The sequence below is a fragment of the Rhea pennata genome, chromosome 6 (assembly GCF_028389875.1).
Source record: "Rhea pennata isolate bPtePen1 chromosome 6, bPtePen1.pri, whole genome shotgun sequence".
NCBI lineage: Eukaryota > Metazoa > Chordata > Aves > Rheiformes > Rheidae > Rhea > Rhea pennata.
Window position 1 is genome coordinate 2,107,665 of NC_084668.1, and position 26,407 is coordinate 2,134,071.

General features: G+C 41.7%; 1 protein-coding gene across 5 annotated transcripts in view; it reads left to right on the plus strand.

Moving 5' to 3' along the window:
• The window catches only part of CACNB4 (calcium voltage-gated channel auxiliary subunit beta 4), an 85,321-nt gene that overhangs the window by 20,251 nt on the left and 38,663 nt on the right, over window positions 1-26,407 (plus strand). For all 5 annotated transcript variants that reach the window (XR_009958857.1, XM_062579394.1, XM_062579395.1 and 2 more), the window contains exons 2-3: window positions 24,620-24,739; window positions 25,528-25,650. Coding sequence is in view for 4 of the 5 variants with exons in the window: in XM_062579394.1 (XP_062435378.1) it covers window positions 24,620-24,739; window positions 25,528-25,650 (243 nt within the window). In the remaining variant the exon portion in view is untranslated. The remainder of the gene's footprint in view (window positions 1-24,619; window positions 24,740-25,527; window positions 25,651-26,407) is intronic.

The following is a 26,407-nucleotide window of genomic DNA, read 5'->3' on the forward strand; positions in this document are numbered from 1 at the left end:
TCAATAAGAGTTTGGGAAAATGTGTTCAGACCAAGATACATAGCAGAACCACATTATGATGTCTGGAGCCAATATTAGAGTGGACTGTGGCATTTTGATAGAGGATAAGATTTTGGTTGTTTCTTCCTGGATTTACATTTTTACCTGCATAGCTTAGTACCTTCCCATCTATCCCGATAAGGAACAGAGAGAAAGATGTATTTAGCCAAAGGCATCCCAGGATCTTCTGCATCTTTGAGACTTGCTTGTTTCTGCTTATAATTTTCCACAAATAAGATGTTGGTTGGTTCTTTTTCCTCTGATCAGTTGATCTTTTCTACAGATCATATAGGAATACAGGAAAATAACAAATACCTCTGAAAACACTGGTGCGTTTTGAACATAAGCTAAATCAGAACAGATACAGTAACACTGAAAACACATTAACTGTTTTTCTCAGTTTGGGGGGGGTTGTTTTGTTTTGTTTATTTGTTTTTTGTTGTTTACGGTAGCGGTTAAAGAGCCTAGTGTGTTTGGGATAACTGTTCTCCGTAGCTACTCAGCAGTGAGTACTGCCTTGAGCTGTGGCAGTAGGTAAGAGTTGCTGCTGTAATTGGGTGTTCTGAATTTTCAGCCTTGTCACTGTGAAGTCCCATCTAGCCAGTGGGCAGCAAAGTACAGGCTATAATAACCCGAAGGTCCTAGACGGTCCTTGGAGTCCTAGATTGATCACAGCAATTAAGTGCCATAAAGTGTCGCTCAAATATTACCTCGGTAGGTGTAGCGAGATGCTCTTTCACTTTTATTTTGCTCTCAGCACGTACAGCTTTTAGATTGCAAGTTTTTGGGAAAGGAGCTGCTATTTACAGAGTGCATAGTACTTAGAAAATTAGGGCTTTTTCTTACAAAGATATTTCTAGCAATATATAATAGCTTATTGTGAATTCTACAGTCATGCCTGATTTCAGAATTTAGTCTGTGCTGCAAGAAAAATAGTAAGCGGAGATCATAGCAGTTAAAAGAAGATTCCCAGGAAAACGGAAAGAATGAAAATGTAAGAAGAGAAAGCAGGGAGGGGGAGGAACATGCTCCGTTCATAAGCTTCATTTATTAGTTTTTAAAGCTGTTTCTAAGCTTCTGAATTTGGAAGCTTATGGAAGGAAACAGCTAATTAAAAACACAGTGCTGCACAACATACTAAACCTTAGCTCAAACCCTATCAGTTGCTTGGCTTAAATTAAGCAGCATGCAGTTCATTTCAACAATACAGTAACAGCATGTCACAGTTCTTTCCTGTTCACTACACAGCATGCATATTTTAAACAAAGTGATTTTCCTATAATTACATTGAAGATGCAAGTCTGTTTTGATTTTGATTTTTCTGCCTTGGTGAGACCTTTAGCAAAACCATAAGAGGTGGGCAAAAGCAAAGCAGAAGGATGTCTGAAGTCATTGCTACCTAAATATAATTTGTCATTGCAGAGAGTACAGTCCTCTGTATAACAAATGAAATTTGGCTGTCCACCAGCTTTTTTTTTTTGGTGAAGGATTACAAAGCATGTGCTATTTGGAACCAGCCTTCTGTGAATTGGGGACCTGGAGCAGAGTTAGAATACCAGGAATGTTGCAAATTGCAGATACTCTTTGTGACTCTGTCTCCAAGGGTTATATAGGAATAATATCTTACAAACTAATGGGTAAGTCTCAAAGCCAGAGTACCGTCTGTTCACACGCTGTTGATGAGTGTTTGGTCTTACTAAATCAGTTTTATGTCATATTGTTAGGAAGTTCAGCATGCTCTAAACCACATCTATTAAAAAAATAAAAATACTCATGGTTGTTTTGTTGTATAAAACCTGATGGTGTGGGAAGTGGTGACACTACACTGGCAGAAAATTGGGACACTAATCATAAAAATCCTTAGAAAGATAAACATTTTTTAACTGTTTGAATTGGGCAAAATATGCAACGAAAACAGACAGGTGGCCAGGATCTTTTTGGCAGTGAGGTCTTGAAGAAAATTTCACTTCTTTTCTGGAATTACTAATGCTTTGAACAAGTTCCCCTTTTGGGACTGGAGTCTTCTATGCCTTGTTGCAACCCAAGAAGAGACGTGCTTTTTTGAAAAGTCAAGAAAAATCATTTTAGTCACTGAACCAGAGAAAAGGATTACTGCGAGTCTCCTTTTTATACTTCTTATGCTTTCCATTAATGCTAAGTCAGCATAAGTGCGCTGAGCAGACGGAGAGGGATGGTGGTGAGGAGCCTCGTTTCTGTTCTGCCTTTCAGCCACTTGGCAACGTAATGCTGCAAGTCTGTTCCCTGCAAACCATATTGTGAGGGCTGCAATTTGAAAACAGTGGCAATCTGGTTCACCCTGCCGCGTTTCTGTGCTATCAGCTTCTGCCGCTCGGGTCCCGTTCGCTAAAATAAGGGGCCTCATGCATGTAATCTGTGAAATAGAAACCTGAGGTCACAGCAAATACTGTGGAAAATGAATGTAGAGCAGTCCTCCAAGAAAATAAAACTACCTTCTTTTTCTGAGCCCTCTATTTTTTCCTTCTCTTAGAGGGATCAGCAGATACATCACACATCTCTAATGCTGGTAGATGAATACTGTTTGTGTTTTGTTGTTACCCATATTGGACACAGCTACTGGAAGGCATTCGCAAAGCCACAGGTTTTGGTACACTCTGAATTTTGGGAGCAAAGTGCATCTTTAGGAATACGAGAGAGCAGGAGTTGGGGCAAAACAGGTCTCCTGGTTAATTTGGTTCTTATCCCCCCCCCAATAAAAAACAAGTTGTTGACAATGCGCCCAATCTTTTTCATGAAAAATTTAATTAAACTGGTTGTCCAAGATGAAGGACTGTGGCAGAATGGGAGCTGAGTTACAATTCCTACCCTAATTCTCTTCTGTGTGAGCAAACTCTCACTCCTATGGATGGATATATGGGATGAGCCTCCTATTATTATGTTGGAAAACTGATATCCTTTCTCATATGTTTTTTGCCTGTGTTTGCATGGCTGTGAAGGTTACTTCGTAATCCTCTTGGCTAAGTCATTACTGACTTACTAAATGATCTTAAAGGGGTTTTGGCTTTATTCTGTGCCGTTTCCCTGAATTTTCACATTTATTTAATACCAACTGTGACCTATTCTTAAGACTCCTACACTGTTTATTTCCAGTTAAGAATATTAACAAATTGAATACTTGTTTTCTCTAATGAAAATTATTTTGAAAATTATTTTCCAAAGCAACACAGTTCCATTTTTTTCTTCTAATTTATGCTTGGCGCAGGGGAAAGCATGAGAAGGAAACTTCTGCTGGTCTGTTGCTTCTGGCTCCGTACACAGATCAGCTTCCCAGAAATGTGTTTTTTTTTTTTTTTTCTATTTTTTCCTTTGGGGAACATTTTGAAGAGCATTATATAACTCTTCATTTAATATGTGACCCAAAACTTAAATTCTAATACATTGTTTCTAAAGGACTAAAACACAGAGCATGCATTTTTGTGTCTCATAACAAATGCAGCTGTGTTGGTGAGGAACACAAGGCAGTTACGGAGCAGGGTGCGCCGGGCTGCGGACCGCGGGCACGTGCGTTGGGAAAGTGCAGCCGCTGGGCAGGGGCTGGCTTCACCAGCAGAGGCGAGAACCCCCCCAGGGGAACTGTGGTGTGCCCAGCTGGAGGCAGTGGAGAGGAAGCTCGCTTAGGCTTTCTGTGCGTGACTCTAATACTCAGATTGACTTACCTTTGCAGCTGTGTGCTAGAAATTTAGCTCTCTCCATGTGCAATTATTGGTTCTGTGTCACACTGAGTGTTGGACAGACTTGCTTACATGGAACAAAAATAGAAGTAATCCCGACCTTTTTTTCCTTGTCTGTTGAAACAAGGCCTCTAGATAAAAATCCAAGATTCACAGCTTGATTTGTACTGCTAACTAAATGAAACTTATCCTCAGAAAAAAGTTGGTGAAAGGTTTATTCATATTTAAAACTCAAGCAAAGTCTGTTCAAAGGGGTTGTATGAGCTTGTTCTCACCCTCTGCATAGGGTGAAATCCTTCCAGTAGAAAGCAGGTAAGGTGAAGAGCAGGGAGATGCAAGGATGGAAGAATAAAATTGTGACTATCCCAGCAAATTAATTGGTGGCCTTTGAACTGTGAAAGACTGTTGAAAGCCGGTTAGGGAAGATGAGGAGAGGGATGTTTTCTGGAATTGTCTGTGGGAGATGAAAACTGGCTCATAAATGTAAAGTGACGTTTGTGGCTATACTTCCCTTCGCATATTGGCATTTCAGAAAGTTTCAAACTGGATTAAGAGCTTAATGGACTGATGGAAAATAGTGTGTATAAATGCCCATAAGCTTATTACTCTCTTGAGATTGCATTTTTAATCTGGCTACTTGGCAAATGCTAGGGATGTACACCATAATCGAGGTTAGATAATAACAGTTGTACTGATTTATAAATATCCTCTTGCTTTGCTAACAAGTCAGAAGTCTCTTGCCCAATTATTGCAGATGTCCTTCAGTACTGGTAATAGCTCCTTTGTGTCAAGTACTTGGTGTTGCTACCTTTGCGGCAACATATTAAACTCTTCAACCAAATTTTGTACTGCACTGCTCAAACAAAACAGGTTTAGATTGAATATTTTTAAAGCAGTGACTAGTATGTTTAGCTGGTCTTGCCTTGTGGACTCTTTAATGAAGATCTCAAGACGGAAACCTCATAGAGATCCTATAGAGACAAATAAACCAGAAGGTCAGATCTCTAGTTTGTCACTATTGAAGTATTTTATTAGCCTATCTATAAACTTGCATATTTGCTTAAAAAAAAAAAAGGCAAATGTTGAAGCTGGCCTAATTACCAGGTTCTCTTAAATCCGGTCAGTCATTGCTCCTGTGGACTCCAGAGGTGCGATTTTTGAGGTGATGTTCCTTGTGTCCAACAAGAAAATCTATCCTTGAGCACTTTCAAACTTGTGCTGATAACAACGTAGTCATTATTCAGCTCACAGTAAAAGAACAAATAATGATTTTTGAATGCTCCACAAACCCCATGGTGGCCTGTATTCAAAGGTAAAGTAAGCACAAGCTGAGCAGAACTGCGGAGCAGGCTGTGAGCAGGTAGACCCCGTGCCGGGCAGCCGGGTTCCCGCAAGGCACCGTGCTGACGCCGAGCACCTGGGAAAGAGAAAACAAAGCTAATAGGGTGAGATGGGCAGAAGGGAAAATGGGGAAGAAACTTGAGCAGAGTGAAATAAAGCAAGAGGTGAAATGAGAGCTTATCTTATTCCAGATCTGTTTAGGTTAAATGCCCTTGAAGTTGTATGAATGAACTAGATTTGGATGTGGCTTAAAAAAAAAAGGTCCATCCGTATCAGCATAACACACCATCACATCAAAGGAAAATCTCTGTAATATTTATAAGCCTGCTGGTTATCCGTGCTGTGCATCTCTCTCAACACTTGCATCCTGATGTGAAAGCGAACAGAGGAGTTTTGAATATGGGAACTTGTTTGTACAAGACCTTGCAAAAACGGATTCAAACAACTCAGTTGATTCTTCCATTTCAAATTAACCACAGCATAATGATGATGAAGCTGCCCACAGCGCTGCAGCAAGGGCTATGATCCTGTCATAGCCCGTGATATGGGTTGTTACATCCCAAGTCAGGCATGTATCAGCAAGCGAAAGGAGGTCTTCTCATCCCAGGACGCTGCACTTCAGCAGAAGTGATCTTTGAGACTTGCATTCGTGCGTGGCAGGGGGAAACTCAGGGCTGAAGGAATGGCTCAGAAATGTTCTTTCTGGCTAAAACCTTTATGCTGTGTGTCTGAGGAAACGTTGTGGTAGACCACATATGGTAAACACAGATGCTTGTGTAGCTGGCAGATTGATTAAACCAAGTTCCCTTTCAGGGCAATATTTGTCTTCTTTTTCTGAAGACTTACGGAACATTCTTGACTTCTGGCGTGTTCTTTGGGACAAACACAGAGCATGTTTCCAGGCAGGCTCGTTTAGAATAGCAGGTGCATTTTTATTAGCTCAGGTATTATTAGCAAATGTCATAAAACCCAATAGCAGTAGCTCCCCCAGAGCCTTGGAAAGATCACTCAATACTTCCCAGAGCCAAAGTAATTAGAAGAAGTAAAGCATCATCTTTAAACTGTTGCAGCTTTAGCTTTTATATATAAAATATATATATATATATTTTTTTTTTCATTGGAAAAGCACCTTTATTTTCTCCTGGTTCTTCTGAACAGATTTCATGAAAAATAGGGACCCACTACAAAGCCTGAAGTAAAATCTAGAATAGAGGTGTTCAGCTGTTGATTCAGGCTCAGTTCTGACTATAAGGAATTGGAATAAAATGCAAATCAGAACATTGCCAGACAGATCTTTGCTCTTTTATAGTTTGAATAAAAAAGTTGGAATTGGAAGATTTGTATATAGATCAAACTTTGTGGTTCAGATATGTTTAGTGAAAAACACTCAGAGCTTTTCACCATCTACCTAGCTTTGATCCTGAGCTTTCAGCTTGCTTGGAGGGTGCAGAAGGAGTACCTAGGGTGGGGTGTTGTGTGGAAAGATCATAAAGTAAAATTTCTGTTCTGATACCGCTTAATTCTACCATCCCCCCAGAAAGAGGGGTGGAGTAGAAAAAAGAATAAGCAGATTTTCACGTTTGTCGTCATCTAGTTCTCTTGTGAACACTGTAGGCATATACATATCGGAGTGTGGCAGCCTCCCACTGTGAACATGTCAGGCTAGAAATGGGCCAGTGAAACTCCTTGGTTTTTCTCGGTATTTGTAAGGATAGGGACTGCTCTGCAGCACAGTCCCAGGGGAGGTCACGAGCCGGCCTCAGCCTGGAGCGAGTGATTTAACTGCAGGCCAGCCGTCATGGTAGGAGACAACTGCTCTCTCTTCTCAGGCTGCCTGATGGCTACGAGTGGCCTCTGGCGCTTAACGCTGCAGGTTTTTAAGGACACAGTAGTAACTACTAGCAAGTTAGTGCTAGGAGCGGGATTCAGCCACTTCCTTATGGAGGCGCTTACAGAGACTGAAAAGTTCCTTTGGCGTGAAAACTGTGAAAGGAACTTAATGTGCTGGGCTGAGCAAGAGGATTGGTGTAATCATGTACATGATCTCAGGAGCTAAAAACTGTTTTTGTGAAATGGAGTAGATAACTTTTGGTACCATCATCACTAAGTAACCTTTTAGGGCTTTTAGGGTATTTGATGCGGGTTTTGTGAGCATGCGTGTTACCAACAGAAGTGAGATACTGGAGTAGTTTTAATTATTCATATGAATGCATAAATGCATTTCTATGGTCAAGAGAATACAAACACTGATAGACTAACTAGTGAAACATTTTGACCATCTTACTATTTTAAGAAAACTGCTTATGCTTTTTTGCCACTAAAAAAATCTAAGTCTAATTTTGACCAGTTAGCATTTGAGATTCTGACATACTGAAGATAGATAAAAAGTCATTTGAATTTATAGTTATTTATAATGATTAGAAATTAATTTTGTCAAAATATGAAAAGGAAGAACTTAGAATGACTAACATATCAAAAACCCACTAACTTGGGTTTTCTTTTTAGTCTACATAACTCTTTAAACTAGAACTTTTCTGTGTTACACCTAGTGAATATATATATCTGTAATACATATGACATAAAATCTTGAACGTTACATGTTCATATAAGCATTACTGCAAAAATTGCAGTATTTTGGCAGTAAATGTATATGTTAATAATACTTCTTAAACTAGACTTCTTAGATGTAAAAATAGTCTATGCTGAACTGAAGGCTGCTTGAACGAGAAGATGTGGCTGCAAGATTTTAAAATCAGAGAAAAAAGAAGAAATTGTGGAAAGAAATGTTAGAACAATTGCCCTATTTTGTAATAATTAGTATTCACAAAGAAAAAACATGTTCTAACTACCTAGTAATTTCCAAATTGCTGAGACACCTAATGAGTTGTCTTAAATAAGATTACCAAACATATAGAAGGAACTAATTACTGAGCATTTAATTCTGAAATCTGAACTCAATGCAAAATGGTTATGCAGCTGGCTTTTGTGTGTGTGTATGTGTTGGTTATTCAGCAAGAAAAGGATATGGTTGGGAACTGAACCTTGTTCTGTTTGGACTTTCAATGGCACATTCACATTGTCTCTTAGACTTGCATTTGTGAAAAAGTCCCACTGAAATGCCATTGCACAGCGCTGCTGTGCCTGATTATTTAACATTAGAGCAGCTGTAACAGATTTTGTAATTCTAAAAAACAAAACAGGGGCCTTTATGTAATCTCTGCAACTCCTTCTACAAAATCCTTAGACATGGGAATAATCCCTTTGGATTAGCGTGAAGGGTTGCAGGGTCCAGAGCACTTGAGATTCAGTGATTTTTGTGCCAAGAGAACAAAAGTAAGAAAGACTAAGGTATGTTAAATCCACCCTTGCCGCTGTCCGATTCCAGATCTAGTTTGGGGGATTACGATGGCTTCCAGGGAACTGCTGTAGGTGCAGAAGCCTCTGCTGGTTGCATCCTGCTGTCAGTGCTCCGCAGGAGGCAGCGTCCTGCGGCCAGCCTGCATCTCCTGCTTCAGGCGCTCTGGGGCAGCCAGTTCCCGCACCCTGTGGGTAGAGCCTCTCTGCAGTATCTGCGGTATTTACTGGGAGAACCTGCCAGCGCAGAAAGATCTTCTTTTTCTTTCCTTTTTTTTTTTTTTCCTTGGCCCTGAGTTTGGATTGCAGCACAGTAACGATTTCATGCCAAATACATAAATACCCACTGGTTTGTGTTTGCCTCTTGATCACATCATCTGCCCAGTGATTAAATTTAGCTGCCTGCTGTGAACACTAAAATCAGGTGAATACCGACCAGGGCCAACAGTAGTGGCCACCGTATTATTTTAAATGTTTCATGTAAGTCCAAAAGTTCCAGTTTTCTGCTTTCCACTACAAATACATTAGTACCTATATTCTGTAATACCATCATTATGTGGTACTCATGTACCTGTGTGAGTTAAACCTACATTTTCAGGCAGTGTGGGCAGTACTGATACGATGACTACCGTACATATGGGCTGGTCTTGGGCAGAGGGACGGAGCAGCCCACAAGTGCTGTTGTGAGACGTGGTTTGCATTGGGTTGCGGAGTTAACTGCATCTGTAATGAACGGGTCTTCCTTGGAAAAAAGAAGCCTCGTTCCTTGGGTGCATGTAGCCTATGGCAGCATATGGCCCTGCATCTAGCATCGTGCCTATTTGTTCTCCTTTTGCAGTGAACTGTTGAGGTTCTGGAAGCTTGTTAAGGAGATCTGCTGCCTTGTGTGAGATGCGCGTCGACCTCAATTCTCGCTGGAAGCTGGAGAGGGCTGAGGACAGCCAGTCCTCAAGCTCAGGCTCCAATTCTTTAGGAGGACATCTTGTGTAAAACGGAGACAAATAACAGGCTAATGTGTGTTTCTTGCTGATGAAGTTGGTCTTGCTTCTCGTTATCTACTTAGGTTTTTAACAGCTGCAGAAATTATCTGCTTATTAAAGCTTTGTCTGAAGAGTGACTGTACAGATGGCATTAGGGGATCCTGTGTTGGCTTTGCAGTGATTCGGGTGTTACAAATGTATGTGGTTACAGTTGTTCTCCAGCTGTTTAGCTTGAGTTTTAATGCTTGATACTAGAGCTGGGATTGGAAAGGGACGCTGAATTCTTTCTTGTTCATGGGCCGTGGCCAATAAGTTAATCTTTGCTCTTTTCTCCTGTGCAACTCTTCACCAGATGCTTTTCAGAAAAGAGCGTCTGAGGAGCCCAAATAGGAACCATTTCCTCCTTTAAAGAACAGCTCAGGAATTTCTCAGGTCATTTAGCTTTCAGTCCCCTCCCCTCTGGAGGGGAATAACGATCTCTCTTAGGATTGTCTGCTTTATGCTAACAGACCTGGAATTTTCTGTATAGCTTCTTCCCATGAAGACTTTTTTCCCCCTCCAGAACAGTCCTTCCCTTAAGTATCAAAAGCCAACAAAAAATGTTAAACTTTATTGAAATGCTCTCTTGGCTGTCCCTGCATGATGCCAGTCTTGAAGCTTTGTGTGGAACAGGAGATCACTCCACAACTTTTCTTCTCTCTGTTCTGTGAAACACTTCTGAGGCTCCAAAAAACTGCTATTTGTAACAAAAGAGGTCTCTTACTTCCTACTTCTTCCCCTCAGGATCTCACACGATTTCTTTCATGTCTCCATCTGTAATACCATGGCTAGCAGACTTGGATTCTCCCCTAGTCTTTTTGTTCATTTAGTTTCTTTGTTTTTGACAGTATCTCTTGATTTTTCTTTTGACAGTTAAATAATGCTCCTTTTTTCATGAACTTGCTGGACTGCCATGGATGTGCTGCCAACCCACAAAGTACCACACTATTGCTCTTTTAATTCTTCTCATTATTATTTTAAAAAACAAATGAGAAGGGATATTGTTAAAGATACTTGAGGATTTTTTATTCACATTTCTAAAACACAACAGTACTCTTTCTTGTTCTGGAATATTTCACTTTCTCAATTGCCCAACTTTTGCTCAGCTTTTTAAGATCAGAAAGGATGAATGTTCTTAGCTGAGGAATTGCTGGCAAGTAGAAGAAGCTGCCTTGTGTGTTGCATTCATTTGCATTCTGCAGATAGGAAGTACAAGGGAGAGCAGAATTTTTTTGTGCGTGTGTGTATGAATACAGATAAGAGCTGATAATTTAAGGCTACAGAGAATGTACTGCCATAAAAGTTTAAAGAAAATGGCTTGAGTCCTCTGATCAGCTGTAGAAGTTGGTCTTCCATTCTTGATTAATAAAACTTTAGTGTGTAGAGAAATAAGATGCTGCCTTGTGCCCTAACTAAGGACAGAGCTTTAGGCTTTGGGATATTTGCTTATTTGTTTTTGAGCAGTGCTGAAGTCCTAAATCCCACTGAAGTCTGAGCAAGCTCTAGTTGTTTATTATTGAAGACAGGACTGTAAATGTTTTTTTATTTTTTAAAGACAGTGAATGAATAAGGCAATGGCTGCAATGGAAAAGAAGTGATAAAGTGATTAAGAGTGAATCCTAATAATAATAAACAAGTCTTGAGTGGCTTAAACCTCTCAATATATGAGAAATAAAAAGAGTTACCTCTCTGACAGGGTCATATTGATTTTTTTTTTTTTTTTTTTTTTGGTCTGTGTATACTGTGCTGGTAGTATAAAACCATCTGTCATTATTTCTCTGTACATAACCCTCCAAGTTATTAAGTATTGTATAAAAGTAGTTTTAAGATCTTAAGGCGCACGAGGCACCCCTCGCTCAGGGCACGCTTTGGCCTCCTCTGGCCCCCAGCAGCGGGCTGGGCCTGGGGTGGCTGCCCCAAGAGCTGTGTGCATGTGCCCGGTAATGCCCGCGGGCCTCTGGAGAGGAGAGCATGTTGTGAGCACAGTTCCTGGCAGAGCACAGTGATGGGGAGGTGCAGCTTTGCATGCTTGCTAGCACAAGCCTTTGCTTTGGAGGCAGCGTCTGGTGCAGAGCGCTCATCATTACAGGCATAAAAACAAGGGAAAGAGCAATGTGTTCCTGTACAAAACTAAAAACTAGCAACTGAGGCATGAGATGTTCTCTTGGATGCCACTTTTTAAAGGCTAGTGTTTCCACGGTAGGTTTGCATTCCTTCTTCTGCAGATAAGACTCTGGCCATTCGAGCAGTGGAGGTGGAAGGGCAAGACTTTACGGCTGTGCTCCTGCTGAAGTTACTTGGACGGCAGTCCTGCGGCTCGCGCAGCCGTGGCGTGTGCCGGTGCAGCGCTGAGCGCCCAGGAGCGATGTATGTGTGGGCAGTTTAGCAGGCAGGAGACAAGCTGCAGCCTGGTGACGTTCTCCAGCTCTAGTTATAAAAATAGCAGCAACTGTCTCTTGTGGCCGGTGTAGATGGTATTACTGCTCTGTTAGCACAGGAAAACTGGTAATGTGATGATGTTTTGGGGTTACAAAGCAGTCACCAGATACTGGGCAAAGAAAGAGGTCAGAGAGAGAGAGCTGGGCAGGCAAGCTTTGATTAAAATTCTTTCCTCTGAGAATGCTGATTTATTAAAACTAAAGTTTTTGAGGGGAAAGGCTTGTTCTAAAACCCAAGGTTAAACGTTTTTAGGTAGCAAAATACTAGGCATTTCGGACGAAGTGTGATCTATTTATTTTTAATTCAAAATTACTTCTGAAAATAATATTGTATCATAGTCAAAGAAGTCAAACTTAGTAAATTTTGATACAAGATTATCAAAACTATATGATCCAGTTTTCGCAAACTAAAAGCTTATTTTAAAGTTTCAAACTGTGAATGATTTTGGTATCTCAACCTTCTGTTCTCATTTGGGAGGGTGAAATCTTGCAATTTCGTCTAGGCAATAGCAGGAATGGTTCTTGGCTGCTTTTGTACAAAATACTGGTGTTACAATACTCAAATTATTATCACAAAATATATTGAATGCAACTGGAATATAAATGTTAAGTTTAGAATAAACTTTTCCATCTTTTGCTGCTCAGACAAACTGAGCAGTTGCTTCTGTGGTGGGTTAGAATATAGCTTGGCTTGAGAGCAAGGGTCACTCTGCACTTTTCTGTTTCTCCCGTACAGAGAAATGGAGTCTCAGGGAATGCAGTGCTTACAAGCAGGCCCTTCATGGCACCAGCGTCCCTGTGAGTCAGTAGCCGTGCTGCATCCCAGTGCCCTGACGGCCTGTGCTGGGGATCAGCAGTTCACGTGCCAGCCTCTGACCAGAGGTTCTGGCAGCTGGAGGCACTACCAGCTGCACATGAACCCCGAAGTGCTGAAGTGCCCGGTTAGTCGTGAATGGCTCTATTCAGGGGGAAGAAACACGTTCTGATTCTTGCAAAGGGCAAGTCCACAAAAATCCAAGCCCCAGGATTATTTGTATTTAATTCAGTACCAAGTGGCTAGTGCTAGCCAGTCTTCTTGCCACTGTTCCATTCATTAGCCTAGAAACAAACTTTCAATTTCTCCCTGTGAAGGTTTAGTCTTTCCTGGCAATACTGTAACAACAGCTCCCTTCGGAAATGCGGTACTTCACTGTTCCAGTGGAAATTGGAGGTGGGAGAGATCTGTACGGTGCAATGTCTAGCTGACATCTGAGTGTCCAGGGACATCTGAAGTGTCTTCTACTGTCCACGTCATTCAAGGTAGCACCCGGAGGTCTACTTTTGATGCTGTCATTCTTGGTTATGTGGTTAGTAAAAGCCAGTACCTGCAGGAAGCCAGAAGCACTGTGCTCTCTCTCTCCCCTCTGGTGTTCACAGGAGTCCAGTCCCAGTTGGAGTTGAGAGTCACAAGATCTGTGTGATGCAAATTTAACTTAGCAATAGGTTTTTCATTTTGCTACTTATTTTAACAGCAGATGGTTCTGCTGGTTCCTGTCTCAGCCTGTGGCCACCTTGGGGGCACTGGAAGCCCCTCAGAAGAGAACAGTTAGGGTTGGGGAGAGAAATTACTAGTTTTGAAGAAGGAGGAAGGAGCAGGCCCAGCAGAAAACTGTTAGCTGTGTGTTTGCTTGCAGATACCTGCTCCAGCAATACCAGCTGCTGCTTGCTGCGTTAGGCACCCACTGGGAGGGAGCCTTGGCCTCTCCTTGGGTGAGCGGAAATGGGGCAGAGGAAAGAGGGAATGGGTGCTACAAGAGAAGAGATCTGCTAACCTTGAGGAAGGCTGGTGCTAGCTGCATCTTGGGCACCAGCTCAACAAAGTAGTCAGACGAAATGGCCAGCTTAATAGCAGTGCTGGCACAAAACGCTCGTGAGGGAAAAGGCGGAAGTTAGGCTGGAAAGCTGCTGCTGAAATGTTGTGCAAGCCGTGGTGTAAGGGTGCGCGGTACTTCCTGCTGCGCAAACCTATTTTAGCTTTGCACAGCTGGTGGAGGCAAAGTGCTTTTTGAGGAAAAGAAGAGAAATAAGAGCTAAAGTGATATGGAGATGCCTTAATCCCTTTTAGTATTACATGAAAAATAGAGGTAGACACCAGAAACATTAGGTATGTGAACGAAACTTTCCTAAAGCAGAACTGACTTGTAGGTTGTAATTCGCTCACACTGCAGTGATCACTCTACATGTTCTTCAGTCTCAAGAAAATTGTAAAGATTGTTTCTGGCTGTGCATGCATAACCTGTGTTCATATCAGTAATTCCAGCAAGTAACGGGGAAAGAACAATAGAGTTTTAAAATGCTGGTAACGCAGAGGAGCTGCAGACTTGTTCGGCACACTGGTTCTCCTCCTGATTACAGTAATCATCTTAGGGATGCTTTGGAGAGTTTTCTGAAGATCATTTATCTTTAAGGAAAAAAGGTCTTTCTTGTATCTATAAAATTCCAGCACAAGGGCTATTTTGAGTCACAGAAATAATTTGAAATGGATTACTTCCCTGTTATCTGGGCTGGATGAAGAGGAGGAGGATTTTGGTAGAAAATGCCAATCTCTTTCTTTTTTTATGCACAGTTAATAAGCAAGTTGTGCATTCACTTCATTAAGCCAATGATCAAGCATTTCTGCATGAATCTGAAACATGAGCAAGTTTCATGAATGCTGTGCTGTATTTTAAGCAAGATGGGATCAAGATATAAACTGGGAAAATGATATTTTAGCTACATTTGTTCCAATTTCTAGGATTAACCTAAGTAAAAGAGCCTTGGTGAACTAAAAGTTTAGGGAGAGGTGGGGGGAAAGTATCGCAAAGAAGAGAACTTTAGATAGCGTTTACTGTTGTGTCCATTGAGTTTCCAAATCAACTCAAGATAAGAGCAAATGGGCTTTAGAGTCCATTGAGATGGCCAAAAAAAATGGAGAAGCTGACCACAAATGGCAAGGGAAAAGACTTTGGCAGTTCCTGAATAATCTGCTGCTATTAAAAACTTTAAATAGCAAGAGGATGGTGTTGCGGGGTTAGAAGACAAATATATTATAATCAGCCTCTATTTTATTTTTATATTACTCTCTCTCCTTAGACTCCACTCTGTACTTAAAATCAAGATTAACTGAGTCTCTATTTTGGGGAATTTAGCAAACTAGAAAAGATGGGTACAATTTAGAGAACTGCAAAGCAAGGAAGGTAAGATTCCCAGTTGTGCTGGCTAGCATGGGAGGAGAAATGAAGTGAAAGGAAAGATTACATGGGACGATAATATGGAAGTATCTGGATACTTTTAGGCGACTGTATCTGTGTTGTACAGTCCCTTGAAGCAGTGCAGGACTGAAAAATAAGTGTGTGGGTTTACATATACCTCCTGCCTTCTGGCTCTGTCACCCATTCTCATCTTTATTTGCTTGTTCTCTCTGCCAGTTGTATCGTGGCTGGTTTTAGATGGAAAGACTGGAGACATGGGGACTCTCTTTTCCTAAGCGCTATAAAGATCCCAGCATAGCCCAGGAGATGCTGCAGTTCAAGCCAAGGGTGGCTCTTACCAGGGAGTAATGCAGTCCAGCCCCCACCAAAAACTTTGCAAACCTTGCTAAATCTCTGTAGGTCATTCCGACTTAACAGTGCTGTGCAGCGTGCTGGAGTGCAGCCAGCAGATTGGGGAAGGTGATTATTCCTGTTTATTCAGCACTTGGTGGGCTGCTTGAAGAATGCTGCATCCAGTTTTGGGCCCCTGCTACAACGAAGACCTGGATAAACCAGAATGAGTTCAGCCACCAAGATGGTCGGGTCGGGGACTGGAGCACATGGCCCATAGGGAGAGGGGCGGAGGGAGCTGGGTTTGCTCAGCCTGGAGAAGAGGCAGCTTTGGGGACCCCATGGCAGCCGGCCTGGACTTGCAGGGAGCCTGCTGAGAAGATCCAGCCAGGCTCAGCCCAGTAGCGCGCCGTAGGAGGACGAGGGACAATGGGCCTAAAGTTGAAACAGGAGATTCCCATGGGGTGTAAGGAACAAATTTTACTGTGAGGATGGTCAAGTGGCTGTGCGACCTCTGTCCCCAGAGGTTTCTTCCAACCCACCTGGATGAAGGGCCCAACCCAGGGCCTGCTCTGAGCAGGGGCTCAGACCGGCCACCTACACAGTCCCTCCCAGCCTGAACGGTACAGCGTCAGCATAACACAACAGAGGCAGCATGTAATAAATTACAACATACGACGAGTTTCCGTATCTATATACCATCTATGTAATTTTTACTTGCATTAGCAGTTAAATAAATTACAGACTACTTGTGCAGTAACGCTCTTGTACAGTAGCCATCAGTGGGGGATTCGCTGCCTGTCCCAAGCTCGCAGAGGTGGGATCATGGTAGTGCAGGCCGAGCGTGGAAGAGGGCGTGGAGGGGAAAGTCAGAATGCCCTTAAGGGGTAGTGGCCATTTTTGACATTTTTTCTAACACAAAACATCTAAATAGTGATAATGAACAATGTTGTTTTGTGCAGTATTTTTCTCCTCAATCTCAGTTGTGCTATGTTTGCATAGCATGGGTATCTAGTAGAAAATTTTCAACTGAGGTCCCAACAACCTTAAAAACATACAGAATGCTTCTGGTTCAAATAAATGAATCCAAATAATTGTTCAGTGTGCTGTGTAACCCATGTATTTGCCGTCAAGGCAGGACCTTTATGGTCTTTGGGGCCTTGCGTGCTGTGCCTTGCAGGAGATGAAACTGTCTTGAGAAGCCAAAAGTCCATAGAGAAGATTGAAAATACAAAGCGAAATTCCTGCTGCAGGCAGGAGCTGAGAGGAAGAACAGGAAGAGCAGCAGGCAGGGATGAGGACAGAGTGGGACAAGGCTGATTCCCACGCTACCCCCCCACCTCTGAATATGTCGCATGCTGTTCCTGGCTCTGATATTATTCAGACTCCTGCAGACCATTCAAAATAATTAGCTGCCTGGAGGTGTGCTGCCCCTCCTGACACTTTGGCATTTTAAAGCATTGTGGATTTTCAAACTGAATTCCCTGTTATTGTGAAGACATTTTTCAGGGTCTCAGCTGCAAATAATGTGCACATATGAACAGAGATACTTGGGCTTTCCTCTTCAGTGGCATGTATGCTTTATTAAGCAGAGTGATTGCCATGTGTGCTTGATGTCTGCTTATTCCCGGATAGAGAGGTGCGCTCAAAATGCCCTTAGCGATCGCGTCCGCAGGGTCAGATGCCTGCGATCCGACAGTGCTGCCCTGTTGTCTTGCTTAATGCATAAGGCAGAAGCTTTCTCTCTGATGGAGGTTTGGTTTACAAAGTGCTTTCTGTGTTGTGACAGACTCTGCAGAACCCTAAATCTTTTCAAAAGAGAATGCACATCATCTGCCTTACTGGAGCTCCTAATGGATTGATACTCGGTCGCCCAAGCTGTATGACACAGTACTGCGAGTTACGGCTGGATGGAGAGCGATTCAGATCAGTGTATTTATGGCAGCTGGAAAAGATTTATTTGCGACCTCAGTGAGGTTGCAAATAAAAACTTTATTTTTTCCCTTCTGAAACCATAACAGCTGGAGGCTGATGCTTTATTCCGCTCTTTCCTTCAGCAAGCAGAAAGACTGGCCTTCCTGGCTATCGTTCAGCGTGTGCAGGGAGAGCGTGCAGCAGAGCTTCAACCCCCTGGCCGGACCGAGGCGTAGGAACACCATGGTCACTAGCAACACTCCTGTTGCCTTTCCCAGCCATCCAGCCAAATTAGCACATATCTTTCAGCAGCCTCAAGTGTAAAACCACATCAGGGAGCAAGAGAGAATGATGATGTACTATTATTTTATAGTTGCTGAATGAATAGACTCAGTGTTCTTTCTGCTTTAGCTGAAATACTTTTTTCTCTGCCATTATTGTGATTGCCTGAAACCTCAGTGTTTTTTTATCAGTGCTGCAATATACTGATTGATGAGAGAAATAAATTGAATAGTTTATTGAATTTGGATAGTTTATTGAATTGACATAAGTAAATTGAAAGAATTTCATTTGAAACAAATTGAATATTTAATAAATTGATAAAGAAATTGAAAGAAAAATGAATTCACAGCAATGCAAGGTAAAGTGGCTGTGGAATATGAAAAAAAAAGTCTTTTATTGCCTTGAAAAATATAATTATCTAGCAAAGTTTTCCTTCAAATTGTCAAATCCAGTGTGCACTTGAACTCATGGCATATATTCCCACTTCACAAGGTTGCTGTATCTCCCAGACAGTTAGGAAGTTGAGGTTGTACAACAGTTAGCATGATAACTGGCCTTTGAATAGTATGTGCCAAACTACATAGATTTTGCACCAAGATTAGATTAACTTTGCACCCTAGAAGCCCTCTAGTCCCTGTAGGGACAGTGGCCATTTGTGCACACTGTTTTGCACTTTGGAAGGTGAGTGTGCCTGCCATGCTTGCATGCTGTGCCTACACACGTGTGGTTTATCTTTAGGAGAGGTAATTTAGGACCTTACCGTGTGAAATTGTGGACTTATGTGATGTGCCTCAAATTATATCAACAAATTGTACCAGCTTGCTGATATAAGCTATATGAAAATAAAGAAAGTAGGAGGAGTTTTTGATAAAGTCTTGATGTACAGAAAAATGTCTTCTCTCTCATTTCTGCTCCTCTCACTTCCCTGTAGACTACTAACATAGTTTTCTTTTTGTTTTATGGTAAGGAAGTCAGTTATGCTTTCTCAGCTGTGAACAGTCCATGGACATTTCTTAATATTTAGTATGATCATGTCTGTTGCAATTTCTACAAATATGATCTATCAGCCCAGAACTTCATTGCACTTGGTGCTGTACAGGCTTGAGTATTCATGTTGCACAAGATAAATATGTCAATGTTCTTCAATCGGAAATTTTAAACAAAAGCAATAAAAATATAAGAAGTTATGATTTTTCTTGTGCAGTGATCAAAAAATATTCAAAAGCTGAACTTCAGAGGCTAGTAAGGATTATCGTGATTTTTATGGGGCATTTTTTTTTGTTATGGGGCACTGTGGTTCCCAGAAGTCTCAAGAAGGACTTTGAGTCCCATTTTTCAGTAGAGGTCACTACTCCAGGAGTCCAGCATGACTGCAGATTCAGCTGGACTGCTGAATGTAGGATGCACAAGTCAAGAGTGACATTAACAGAAACATAAGAGGGGACCGTGAAATCGGTGGGGTCACTCGCAGGGGTAGATGTGCATACACACATAGAGATGGTTTGACCTTGCTTAGTGTGGGCTGTGACAGAGTCAGGAAAAGTAAAAAGTAAACCTTAATCTTGGTCTTCTGTGCTGAACATACGGGGACGCTCACGCTCCTTGACCCATGCTTGTGGTGTCTTAAAGGCTGCCATTTTTGTTGCTTGCCTTGGATTGCCGTCTGTTCCCTTCCCGCGGGGTTGTGCGAAAGCGTGCCTCGTGTTCAGCGTGGTGCTGCCGCTGCGCATCGCGTGCGTCGCGTTCCTGGGGCTGTGTCTTTCAGATAAGCCACTTGCTTTTTGTCATGCCTTGCAAGAGAAGGGATCATGCAGATGCAGTTGTACCAATCCATATAATTTGGCCTACAAGCAGTGATTAGTGCTGAAGAACAGCCTGGGGTAGCCTTGCAGTATCAGCTGCTTTGGTTGAGACTGCTTTGTTCTGACAGCATGAAATAGGTCAGCACTCAAACATGTACCCCTAAAAGCCAGTGCTGGAAACTCTGCATCCAGTGTGGGTATCTATTTCTGTGAAACTACCTCATGGAGCTACACTAAATCAGATCCAGAGGTTCTGGAAAAAATATATTTTTAGGTATGAGCCTGTACACTTTTTCTTTTTTGCACTATTTCACCATGCATGGATGATTTCTGCAGTCAGCCTTCGTGTTTGATGTTGGTATCTGTCTTCTCTGTGATGGGTTCTGCATTTTGTTCTCATACACCTTCCAGTACATAGAAAATTAAAAGGAAGAATACGTAGTGGAGGAGCACGTGGGTGGTGAACAGCATCTGTTACTCTTGGTGGCAGCAGAGCTGGTTCTGTCTCAGGCTTCAAGCATGCCGGGTTGTGGGGTGTTCTGTTGCTACATATTATGCTGGGTAGGACTCTAATGTCTTGGAAAGAAGCCAATTCCTACTGCCATATACTACATGTATTTGTTAGTATGCTTTTTGATTTATTATTTAGAGACTGGTTCTTTCCTTCTGCTGCAGTTGAACCTTTGTTGTCTATAAAATAATAAAAGTGATGATCAGCAGCTACATTTTGTGTTTCCGAAGTCTTCAATGGGTATTAAATGATGGCATTGTTTTGTTTCCCATTTGGTCTGTCTTTGCAACTCTTGGTCTGTTCTTCTTTCTGCTTTAACTGCTTGGAACAGTCGAGGAATGTTTGACCATATAAATTCTACCTCCCTTTGCTGGGTTTCCCCTTTAGTTGCTGAATGGAGATTTAAGTTGCCAGAGTAGGGCAGGCTTGGAGTCTCCTCTTAGCCATTTAACCTAGCTGCAGCGAGTCGATGCCCTTTGCACCTTGATAAGGGAAGAAATGCTGCTATGTCTCTGTTAGTGCTTTTTTAGCTGAAGGTTAAATCTTGACACCAAGATGAGGGGGAGAGAAATATCTGGGCAGTCACTGAGCAGCTGGGGAGGAGGTGTCTTAAATGAACGGGTATAACTAATGCCCTGGTCTGTGCTAGGTCCCGAAGAAAGCAGGAGGAGGAGCAGCGTGTCCAGTTTCCAGACCTGGAAAGAGCCTACACTGCTGCCAGCAGCTTATGCTAGTTTTCAGCCTGTTGCTGTTAAATTTGTCCCGGGTCAGGACCACAGTGCTTGCGTGTGTGCCGAGCTGGCTGCCCGAGAGGCCCGCTGCGTGGCAGGCACCTGTCCTGCCGCCCTCGCTGCGTGCAGTGGCCGGCGGCCTTCCGAAGCAATTTTTCTGGTCTAGTAAAATCGTAGCTGAACCTGAGTTTGTTAGGCAAATTCTGCTCCTGACATAGTGGAAATCCGCCCTTGCTGGTGATAGTAACATGCATGTGGCCAAATTACGAGTACCTAGCATGAAGAGAGCGTATGCTTATTGGTGATTCATTACCAGAAGGTGCTAATGGATACGTATTCACATCAATATGTACGAGTATGTTAGTTTACGTGGAGGGCAGGAATATTGATTTTTATGATAGGTTACATAGAGTATATGTCCTCTTGCTGCAGGACATAAACCAGTTTAAGCAAAAACATACACATTTGAAGAGTGGTGGCTTGGCTGTTTTGGGAGAGTGGAGTGGAACGACAGCTATTGCAGATGCCTCTGGCTCAGGTAACACTGGCGTTAGGCTCTTGATGCTCCAGGGTGCGATCCTCAAACCGTTCCTATCTCAACAGTAAGGGGAAATATGATAAAACAACCAAGGACTAAAATACATCTTAAAAAATGGTTATAAGTGGAGCAGAGGTTCCCTAGCTTTGGCTATTTTCTATGCTTTGTTTCTCCTCAGTGCAGTCAAGACTAAGCACTATCGGTAGCTGCCCTACAGCCTGTTCCAAAGCTCCCTCTCTTACCCTGCTGTGAGGTTGTCATCTTTTTTCTATCAATTTCTTCAACTGTAATAGCAACAAAACAGATTAGTTTTTTTGTACTCACAGCTACCTAAGAATGTTCCCGTTATTTGCATCCTGCAAAGGGCATCTCTGAGAGCAGTTGCAGAGCTTGGACAAAACGCTGCGGACCTCCTTGCCAGGGCCAGTGGTGGAAGAGCCAGTCATGTCCATGCTTGACTTTGCAGCACAACACAGAACTGATCCAATCTCGAGGGGGAAGAGTGGAGAAAAGCCATTTATGCCTAGGTTCCTACAACCCCACAGTGTGCCTGCGAGGTCAGAGCACTCCCAAAGTTTGCAGGAACTGAACTACTAAGCCTATTTAAATTGCTTTTGAATTATTAGAGAAATGATAATGTACTTGCATCAGTATGAAACACTACATAAGTAATACAAGGTCTGAAAGATCTGAAACTGCAGGTGCAAAGGTGAAATGTTGCTAAATGTGTTCTTCATGTTTTTGGCTCTGCATTTTGGCCTCAAACTCACCATTACCAACTTTCCCTAATTTTATTGCAAGACAAATGATTATTTAGTTTTTTTTTTTTTCTTTTAGCACTGTCTGCTATAATCACTAATGATGGAATTATCTTGGCTATCATTTCTCTGAAGGAAGCAGCTAGGCTGCCTTATTGAGGGAGGGTGCTGTAAAATGAGAGATGTAAAAGCTTAAAAAGGCAGCAATTAAAAGACTCAGATCATATTATTTTAATCCTGTAATTTCTAATCCAGTCTTACAATTTGCCATGCCATATAATAATCTTCTGGCTTTCCACTGGAACTCGTTTGGACATAACTGTATGTCGTAAATGATGTTAAATTATTATTTACAGGAACAGTGAAGTAGTTACATGTAAAAACAGAATCACATGAGACTTCAGTTATCTGCAACTGCAGCCATGCAGGGATGGGTGTTGAGCATGTCGACTGCTCGGGCAGCAACGTACTTGAACAAATATTGCTATACTCAGAGGTGGTTTTTCTGTGAGAGGTGCTGTTGATGTTTTCTGGTTTTCTTTGCCTTAACTTGTCTAAGCTCTTGAGTGAATACGATACCACAGTTAAATACACGCACACAAGAAAAACCTTAAGTATTTTCCTCATAAATAGGATAGTGTTTGGTGGGAGATTCTGTATGTTGGCGGGGAGTATGGGGTGGGGTTGTTTGTTTGTTTTCCACTAAAGCAATATATTTTTTTTAAGTTTTCTGAAAGTACATGCTTCTGAATTGGCCGAGTCAAGAGTCTTTCATAATTTTGTATTGCCTGTTTTCTTAATTTCTGGGGAGTTTAATTTAGATCTCCTAAAAATTGTGATAAGGCAAAACTATAGCCCATTTTACAAAAAACAATTTATGCTTTTTGTGTAAGAAGTTGTAGTTCAGAAAGAATACAGATTTTTTTTCAGTTTGTTGCTGGAAATGTGTTGACTTAGAAGTTATCTGTTGCACTGGTTCTGTAGCACAATGCAAAATACATATTTTTCAGTGTATTACTCTTTTCTCTTACTTAAAAATAATGTTTCTTATAACTAGTCATGAGTTACAACATGTTCCTCCTACAAAATACAGCGCTGGGGCAGTGCTTCTGCAACTGCATCATCTGGGCTCTTTTGAAGTTCTCTACTTTTTTATGATTCGTGTCTTTATGTAGTTGTTTTTCTTATGATATGTGCAAGATAGGTAAAAAGTTAGTGAGACTGTTATGCAAACTGTCTACAGCTCTACACACTAACCTTGATATACCGACTTGTACAGCAGCTAGTGCTGGCACAGCTAGCTGCTGCGGTGGAGGCTGGGGGGAGCGTGTGCTTGCTGCACGTTGCCTGCCCCGTGGCGCTGGAGCCCAGGCACAGCCCCAGGCTGGGGCCCAAACCCCTGCGTTGCTCGGAGCAGGCGCATGCCCCAAACGCTGAACTGAACGGAAGATTTGGCATTGCTGTCGTCTGCCGGAAGCAACGACCATTGCTCACCAGAAGGATATATTCATCATATCAGTAGAAGTTTTGTTTGCTTGAGAAATGGCCCAATAATGGGCAGATATTCCCTGTTTAAAATTTACCTGAGCAGCAAGTTAGACCTAGACTTCAGGTTTCAGAGATCTTTTGCTTCCTCCTGTAGTGCAAATCTACTTCCCCTTTTATACGAGTGCTCTCTTAAGGGAGCTCGCTGGGGTCTGGGTTCAAGTCCTCGTTGTGCTAGGCTTCTGGAACTGGGGTTTACTTGCATGTCTGGAGGGAGGTTTTTCAACTGGGATTTCAGATTTGTAACAACTGAACATTCCCTGTCCTTACCTTATCTGTCTTGTAAGATTAAACCACGCTCTCAGTTGGCTCCAGACAGCCGTAAAGATCAACCGTGCAGTACAGGCGAATCAGGTGCTTTATAAAAGGAGGAGAGGAGCCACTGCAAACCTCAGGTGTTGCCAGGCATCCTCACTAGGGTCCCAGACAAGAAATCAAACTGTGGCAATATCTAATTTCCTCCCTTATAAGCCATTACATTTTGCTTCTGCTTGTATGTGCTGTTTTATTTCATATCGTATGGCTTTTGTGTTGCCCTGTTGAGTAGCTTTTAATAATGTGACTTTTGCTGCTTTTTTTGCTTTATAGCACAGAATTTGTGTGAGTGGCACCTCACAGTATGGAGGGAAGTACTTGCACAATTGTACTATATTTACAGAGAGGGATGATTTGAGCCAAGCTATATAATATCCTAATTGAATTTGATGTGACCTGGCCTTTGACAAAGAGGTGATCTTGGATCTAAGGTTGTCAGAGAGGATTTAAATATTGTAAAAGATTGCTGTACTGTGCCTGCAGCTGAGTTTTATATGCCCATACCAGTAAGAATATGAAAAGATTCTTTGAAAGCGGAGAGATACGGTTTTCTTGGGATTTTATCTTTGGCTAAATGCATTTAATCTGTAAAGCCAGATTATTTCTCTGCTAAATACTGCAGAATTTTCTGCTTAAATGCAGGAGATAAAACCTACTCAATAAAATTAGGAAACAGATATTTTAAAGATATTTAATGAATCTGATAGAAGTGTGTTCTGTTTATTTATTTATTTATTTTTAGTGATGTGAATTTATTTCCAGGGCTCAGCAGATTCGTACACAAGCAGACCCTCGGACTCTGATGTCTCTTTGGAAGAAGACAGGGAAGCAATCCGCCAAGAAAGAGAACAACAAGCAGCTATACAGCTTGAAAGGGCGAAGGTGCGTTCTTCTTTTAAGCTTTAGTAATAACAAAGTTACGTGGCATTTGTCATTTGTGTAGTGTTAAAATTCACACTGCTGATTTATAATGATGATGCTATCTCTTGAAATAGTTTGGGAATCAGGTGAAGTTTTCTGCAAAAAAGGTGTTTGGGGTTAGTGCAGATATTCCCAGAGAAGAGATACTACTTGAAACACAGCCAAATTCTGTTACTGAAGCTCTGATGAAACTAGTAGGAACTATTACATAAATGACAGCAGAACTGTTGTCTTGCAGGGGATAGGGAGTGAAAAATAAGATTCCTCCTACGGTAGTATTACTAGACTGTTCTGAATCTGGATTCCATCAAAGTGCTTACTCTAGTAATGGGCAGTGAAGGGACTGAGTGGTCTATATAGTCCTGTAGTGTGCTAACATGACGTATCTCATGTTCTGATACCTCCTGGTGAAGGATATGGCCCGGTGGTTGTTGCTTTGTTTTTGTTTCAGCAGGATGTTGGAGTCTGCTCAGCCTCCTGATGAAATGGGTTGCAGATTTCCAGTATTATTTCCATAGTGTTGGGCATACAGATACTGATGCAAACCATGCCTTCATGGTTTAAGTTTAGATCTTCTGTAGTAAGCTGAATTCTCTTGGCTTGTATAAAATCGTTTTATCTGAACTGGTGTATTTGGCAAGTATCCTCTACTAGATTTTGAGTAATTTGGTACAACCTATTAATTCTTGATTCTACAAAGTGCATCATTACTTTTATGCTATGTTTCTGATGTCTGTTTCTATTTATAGTCCAAACCAGTAGCATTTGCTGTTAAGACTAATGTGAGTTACTGCGGAGCACTGGATGAAGATGTTCCTGTCCCAAGCACTGCTATCTCTTTTGATGCCAAGGACTTTCTACACATTAAAGAGGTGAAAACAGAAAGTAGTTTTTCCCTTTTCCCTTGCCAAGAGCTACAATTTGAGCAGTCAAGTCTGAGCTATACCAGATAAAAAGAGCTGAGTGGAGGCAGCAGAGCACAGCACATCTGCCTGATTAATGATGCTTTGGTGGTACCTCATCCTTTTTAGAGTTCTAGCACCCTAGACCTTTTATCTTTACTATTGAATATTACCAATTTGTTGTTGGATTTTTGTACTGCAGGAAGGAGGTTTCATCTTGCTAGATTTAAAATCCCCTTCAACATGGTAGGTACAGATTCTTTTAATCAAAACAAGTTTGTGATGAGTCTGAGACTAGGTAAGAAGAAGAGAATGACCAGAAAGTGATGTAGCACCAGTTTATACCAGGTCTTCATAAAGCACCGGATAGCCCTCTAAGAGAGGAAATGAGACTGAGAAAAATACAATAAGAAAATAAAATACTGAAGAGGTCCTAGGACAAAAATGTACAAAATTAAGGACGAAGGAATAAGTGAGCTATGAGTACGAGGATAGGGCTTTGATAGAGGAAAACTCATTTTGTTGCATGTTGAGCATATTTTCTCCGATTCTTTGTAATCTATCTAAAGTGAGCTCTTCAAATTTACATAATCCCCTGTTGTTTTATAGATTTGTATATAGGCTTGCAGCTTGCAAGAAAAACGTTTTTTCATCTCAGCATTCTGTGCGTAGATTTTAGGGTGTTCAATACTAATTCGTCTGTTTCTTTGAACTCTTTTCCACCATT